This window comes from Rhodamnia argentea, chromosome 7 (assembly GCF_020921035.1).
Source record: "Rhodamnia argentea isolate NSW1041297 chromosome 7, ASM2092103v1, whole genome shotgun sequence".
In the NCBI taxonomy this organism is placed as follows: domain Eukaryota; kingdom Viridiplantae; phylum Streptophyta; class Magnoliopsida; order Myrtales; family Myrtaceae; genus Rhodamnia; species Rhodamnia argentea.
In genome coordinates, this window is record NC_063156.1 from 3875190 (window position 1) to 3882282 (window position 7093).

General features: G+C 40.1%; 1 protein-coding gene across 1 annotated transcript; it reads left to right on the forward strand.

Moving 5' to 3' along the window:
- The first annotated feature begins 291 nt into the window (after positions 1-291).
- Positions 292-3279, forward strand: LOC115733433 (receptor-like protein 7). Its single transcript, XM_030664088.2, has one exon. It carries the CDS (start codon positions 292-294, stop codon positions 3277-3279), a length of 2988 nt encoding a protein of 995 aa, XP_030519948.2.
- Positions 3280-7093: the final 3814 nt, after the last annotated feature.

Consider the following 7093-nt stretch of genomic DNA (forward strand, 5'->3'; position numbering starts at 1 on the left):
CAAAGTCATGCTCGTGCACCTTAAAATTCCTGTGTCTTGCACATATTCTGTGCGCATCGTAGCATGAGACGAGGCATGTTCATATCCCTAGTCACCAAGCACTGCCTATAAAACCTGGTTCACTCTACCGTGCTCTGCTCATCAAAACAAAGTTTCTCTGTTTGAAACGAAATGGCTCCCACTTCGTGTTTTCACATGTCCATACACTTGCTTTTCTTGTACTTGTCGTCTCAGCCGATTGGGGCACACAATCTCTCTCATCCTGTGAAATCCCTGTGTCTCCAGGACGAAATGTCCGCACTGCTGCAGTTTAAGGAGAGATATGAAATCGCCAATGTTTCAGGCCGCCCTCTCGCTCGTCCCAAGACTCTATCCTGGAAAAACACTCGGGATTGCTGCTCCTGGGATGGGATCGAGTGCGACGAGAGCACGGGCCATGTAATTGTTCTCGACCTGGGAAGCAGTTTTCTCTATGGTTCTATCGACAACAACAGTACCCTCTTCCAGCTTGCTCGTCTTGAAGAGCTCAATCTCAGCGACAACCACTTCAACTACTCTCAAATACCGTCCCGAATTGGAGATCTGTCGAGATTGAATCATCTTGATCTCTCTGCTTCCGTTTTTTCAGGCCGAGTTCCCACAGGAATCTTCAAGCTGACGAGGTTGGTGCACCTTGACCTGTGTTGCAATCTGGATCCATATACTTCTACAAGTTTGTTGGAGATGAAACCGCCGGGCCTGAGGAGCCTAGCACAAAATCTGACAAGCCTGGAAGTACTACTCCTAGGCGTCGTCAACATGTCGTCCAAAGTGCCCAACACTTTGGCAAATCTGACTTCCCTCACATGGATGAACATGGATGTGTGCGACCTGCATGGTGTATTTCCATCTGCCATTTTCAATTTACCGAAGCTGCAACTCCTCGGGTTGGCTGACAATGCAGCTCTCATGGGACGACTGCACGACTTCAACTCGAGTAGTCCTCTTGAAGAGCTGCGACTGCTTGGCACGAGCTTTTCTGGAGAGCTGCCCGCTTCAATTGGTAATCTCCATTCCTTGCAGATATTGAATCTTCAATCTGCCACGTGCAATTTGACAGGATCGCTGCCCGCGTCAATCGGAAAACTTCCTTCTTTGAGCTATCTCGACATAAGTGGTTGCCAATTCTCAGGATCCATCCCAGCTTCATTTTCTAATCTTAGCAACCTCGAATACCTAGATGTCAGTACGAACCCATTCACTGCCCAGACAATTTCCTCTTTTTCTTGGCTTTGGATGAATAAAAAGCTCGCCACTTTGGGTCTCGACCAGATCAATTTATATGGCGAGATTCCACTTTCAATCGGAAACTGGTCTCAGCTCGTGGAATTAAGCTTTATCGGCAACCAATTAAGCGGTACCATCCCGTCTCAGCTCATGAACCTCACTCGGCTGACTAATTTGTACCTCAGAACCAATCAACTGTCGGGGTCGATACCGTCTTGGCTGATGAACATGACTGGACTTGTCGAGCTTGACCTTGCGAGCAATAAATTCCACGGCGAGATACCTTCATCAATCTCTCAACTCCAAAATCTCCAAGTCCTCCTTCTTGTTAGAAACAACTTTAGCGGTACTGTTGAACTAGACAACTTTCTCAAGCTCAAACAATTGGAAGTGCTTCAACTATCGCCTAACAGGCTATCATGCCATGTGAGTAACGCGAATGATATTCTTCCTCAGTTTTTAGTCCTAGGACTGGCTTCATGCAATTTGAGTGAGTTTCCAGCATTCTTACAAAATCAAGAGCAAATGAATTGGTTGGACCTCTCGGACAACAACATTAGGGGAGAAGTGCCCCCTTGGGTGTGGAATGGCAGTTCTAACATGCAATACCTAAATCTCTCTCATAACTTCTTGACTGGTGTACATCGATATTACCCGATCTATCCTTTATTAATGTACACGATAGACCTGTCTCACAACATGTTGAAAGGACCACCCCCTGAAGCACCGCCATCGATACTGTCCTATATAGTATCCAACAACAGCCTGACGGGAGCATTGCCACCATGGATCTGCAATTTGAGTTCAGTAGTCACACTAGACTTGTCTTCTAACAATTTGACTGGAGTGCTTCCGGTTTGTCTGGGCAATATCAGCGAATCTCTCATGGTATTGAATCTAAAAGGCAACAATTTTCAGGGAAGAATTCCTGAGCTATCAATGAGGGGGACGCACCTGACTATGATTGATCTGAGTGACAACCAGTTGCAAGGCAATTTACCGAGGTCTTTGGCCAATTGCAAAATGCTCGAGTTCATCAACTTTGCAAACAATCTTATCGTGGACACCTTCCCGTCCTGGTTGGGATCTCTACCCGAGCTTCATGTCCTTATTTTGCGATCCAATAAATTCCACGGTGTCGTAGAGAGGCCCAATTCTAGTTCCACATTCCTTAAGCTGCACATACTTGACCTCTCTGTTAATGCATTGGTCGGTAAGTTGCCCACAGAATTCTTTCAGTCTTGGAATGCCATGAAATCCAAGACAGGGAACTTTACGTACATGCAACGAAAGCTACAGCCGAACCATTACCATAAGTTCACCTACTATGGCAATTATGATTTCTCCATGACAGTGATTTATAAAGGGCTTAAATGGTATTACCCAAAGATATCAGAAGTCTTCACAGTGATCGACCTCTCCAGCAATTTGTTCGAAGGAGAGATCCCAGGTGCCATAGGTGATCTCAAGGGATTGCAAGGACTGAACCTTTCCAACAATTTCCTCACCGGTCACATCCCATCATTGTTATGCAATCTCACAGCACTTGAGTCATTGGATCTTTCTCGAAACAATCTCTCGGGACAGATCCCCCAGAGCTTGACGGAACTCGGGTTCCTTTCTTTCCTGAACGTGTCTTACAACAATCTGACCGGGTCTGTGCCCAGAGGGAAACAGTTCGATACGTTTTCAAACGATTCTTTTGAAGGGAATTCAGGACTATGCGGGGAATTCATATCGAGGAAATGTCAAGGTTCAGAGGATAAGCCAAGACAACCTTCAACCCGCCAAGAAGAAGACTTGGGATCGCCAATTGAACTAGATTGGAAAATTGTTCTGATGGGGTATGGGAGCGGCTTAGTGATTGGAGTTGTCATCGGAAATGCATTCATCTCCTGGAAACATGTTTGGTTTGAAGGAAATGCCAGGAGAAGACGACGGCCTAGTCGGAGGCAGCCTAGGAGGGGTAACAACTCGTGGTCAGGCAAGCTTTGCAATTTATGCAGATATTAGAACTTATCTTAAAAATGAGCTAGGTATTTCCTTCCCAAATGTACTTGTTTCTTCGTACTATCTTTACTGTTATTTACGTCAGACCTTTGCTTTCTTCAGTTAATCTCTCATCACATCTGTTTACCACTTCTCCAATATGAACTTTTAGTATTTTGGATAATGCCATTGCTTACTTGTGAACCAAGCTCCTGTGCACCTTTTCTGTCAATGTTCAAGCGAAAGTACTCCTATTTAACAATCAACTCTAAATTGCCAAATGAATTCTTCTTTTTCCAGGGTTCACATCACAAGCTGAAACCCATTTACATATTCTAGTAAAGCGAACTATAGCAAGGGCACAATGTCCTCTTAACTTTATGCAAATCTAGGCACTACTCTAACACTTCAATCAGTATTTATCCTCACAAGTTGTACAAACAATTGTCGTATTGTCATTTGAAACAAAACAAATTCGCATTTGGATGTTGATTGAACAATAACAGTAACAAATGATTCTCGTGAGATGCGTATATATATGGCAGTTTTGTTTTTCGGATCTTCTTTTATGTCTATACTGTAGGAAATAGAAATTTTTCTCGTAGAGAACCAACATGGCGTAGTTGAATTTCTTGAAGTTCTTCATTATGTCCGCTTGCTAGTCATGTACTCCTGAATTTATACAGTAATGATCATTTGATTTTTCCATAAAAATGTTGTTCTTCTTTTTTCCCCTCGAAGAAGAAGGATCATTTGATCTAGTGGCTTCTTGTTGACACCGGAATTATTTCCTATAAGCCAACCATACGTCTTTGTAAAAATACAAACTACAAAAAAGGACAATAGTAAAATAATGGAAAAAAAGAACAAATAAATAAATAAATTAGAGAGCCCAGTTCGGCCATTAATGCAAGGACCTAAACCCATTTGTCACAGCCCATCTATTAGGTCTAATTCAATCACTTCAACCCAGACCCGATAAAACCCAAATTTTAAATTCGCATTACACTACTTTGCACCAAGCCCGGACTCATCTCTCCGGAAGTTCCTTCTCTCTAGAACCGAATTCCAGAGACATTGCTGTCGACGCCGCTCAACGGTGTGGATCGTCGGTTCACCCTTGCTCTCGGTCATCATGGCTAAAGAGCTCGAGCTCCACTCTTCGAGTTGCTTCCGTGACGTCCTTGCTCGGGTTCGTCATGTTTAAGCGATCCAGGCCAAGCCTTCTAGTTTATTTCGCAAAAAATAAGTGATTTGGAGAATGTTTTCTTTAAAATAATAGATTGTACGCTTACAAAAATGGATGAACGAAAAATAGTCGCGGCGGACGACTTGGAGTTGAAATAGCCAAATGTTAAGACAGTTCTTTTACACGGAAAATTACAGAAGCAGGTACACATGCAATAGCCGAAAGGTTTTGTCGTCTCAGGCCGCGTAGACGATGCATGCTCGCACAAACCATCTCTCCATGGCTTTGAGCAATCTCATAGTGGGACAAACGATTTGACTTCATTCGACGTTGTAATAAGAGCGTATATGATAATTGTGTGTGCTTTAGGAGGTTACAAGATGGTATTTACATTTTTGGGCGGGCTGTCTAAGACTATTTTGTTAGAAAGCTCGGGTCCAGCCCGTTGGGCCCGAGGGCGGGCCTAAACAATGAGTTGGTGTCAACATAAACACCCAACTAAGCCTAATCCCACCCATAAATAAGTAACACATTAATTAAACGAACGGGTCATTTGTTTCCTTTTTCTTTTGATCAAACGGTGCATATTCCTTCGTCGACAATGAACGGTCCACAATGGCCGGCGGACGAGTATTCATTTTCAAGCCAACAGAACCATTAGAAAACGCCCAACGCGATATCATCATGACAATTTTTGTAGTTATGTTATAAAAAATGGATTATACATACCATGCCTACATCATAAATAAAAAAATAAAAAAAGAAAGTAACCCACTTTGCTTGTACTCTTTATTCTTCTTTTTGAATGAATCTGCTTTAGTATCCCACCTTAAATATCGCACATGCAGCTTTAAAAATATTAAAAATTTTAAAAAGGATAAATTAATTTCAACCCTCCAGAATTATTCACAAAGCAAATACCAATATGGAATTTAACTCATTCTATCTTAATAAAACCGATTATTTCAATTTTCGAACCATCTTTTATCTTCTTTTTTTTTTTGGTCAAACATCGTCGTTTTCATGGTTGAAAAGGGACAACAAAAATCTTTCTCCAATTATTACTTGCAATTTTATCACTGTACCTAATTTAATTAGGTCAAATTAAAGACGGGGTTTAATTAAGTTTTGGATGTGTATAAATTGCCAGTACAATACTTAGTCTTGCTTTTATCAGGATAAACATATGTATATGCTTATGAATTTTGTTAAATGTACACTAATGTGAATGTAGTGGATAATAACTAAATTAGCCATAATTCCATTGTAAGGATACCAATTCAATCTTAAAGTCATTAATTTTGAAAACATGGTCCTCAACCTTTGATTTCTAGTGACAATTTTTCGAAATAACTACATTGAAATTATGTGCAAAGGTTTTAAGACTATATTGGCAAAATAAAATAGTTTATAATTGAATTAAAATCCGCAAAATATTTTTCAAACCTGAATTTGTATTTTCTCGTGAATTTATTTATTAAAAACTAAAATTTCTACTCTTCCAATTCCCAAATGCCTCGAAAATGGACTCAAGAAACATACATGAAAAAAACAAAGTTGTGGCGGCATTTTTTTTTTCTTGGCTAATCAAAAATTACATACTCATTTGGAAATGATATGAATAAAAATTAGTAACGCTCCTGAACAAATGGAATCAGAAAATTCGTAATTTTTTCTATAAATTAAAGCTTCTAACTTAATGTTGAAAGCTTTAAAAACCAAATTACTTGCACCTTTCCAAAAATCACGTGCACAATCGTTTCTTCGGAAATTACAATTTGCGAACATTGAACCCTATTACCAAACATGACCAAAAAATAAAACCCAGCAAGCACTTATTGACAAAAAATTGAAATAACAGTTAATAAAAATCCAGCGAGCACTTAATGACAAATTATAAAATAAAATCCGCATAATCTCTCTCTCCCCACAGCTGCCCATTATCAATGCACTTGAGGTTGTAAATATGACTGTCGAGACTCAGCCAACTCCTTTGCCCCTTTTATTCCCTCGTTATCTTATTATAAGTCCTTCCCGGTTTTAATTATTTATTTTCTTTCGCCGTCGTATTCGCGAATAACAATTTTTTTTTATATACAAAAAATACGCTAGTGAAGTTGTACGTGTATATACAAAAGAGACCATCGAAAAATTAAGAAAATTCACACTATCAAAAAAAAAATGCTTCAATAAAAGTAAATTATAGAAATTGCTAGATGACAAATACACAAGAAAATTGTGAGAAAATTACTTTTCAACTTTTCTTGAAAGGCGGTTGGAGGACAGATTGGACTCAAAATACAAAGGGGGATATAAAGTAGATAATGGATTTACGTATTTACTAGTGATAGTCTGGGATACCTCACCTAGGAAGGGAGTTTTCCTCCAAAGCTTGTTCGGTAACCCGGCGAGCATACAATATGTGTTCCTTATTTTAATACGCCGGTGCTTGCACGCCCTGTACTCCCATTTGTAGATTGTTAGCCAAATTGTTTGCAGACTTGACAATGTGGTTCTACATGGAAAGCCAAGCTTGTTTCTCTATCAAGATGCTGAAGTGACCGTAGCTTCCATTCAACCACTACTATTCTATTACCCCAATTGAGATTATGAGATATCAATACAAAAGAAAAGGTAACTTTAGAAAAA

Excerpts from the sequence above, each read along its gene's own strand:
- LOC115733433 (XM_030664088.2), top strand. The coding sequence starts at position 292 with ATGTCCGCACTGCTGCAGTTTAAGGAGAGATATGAAATCGCCAATGTT.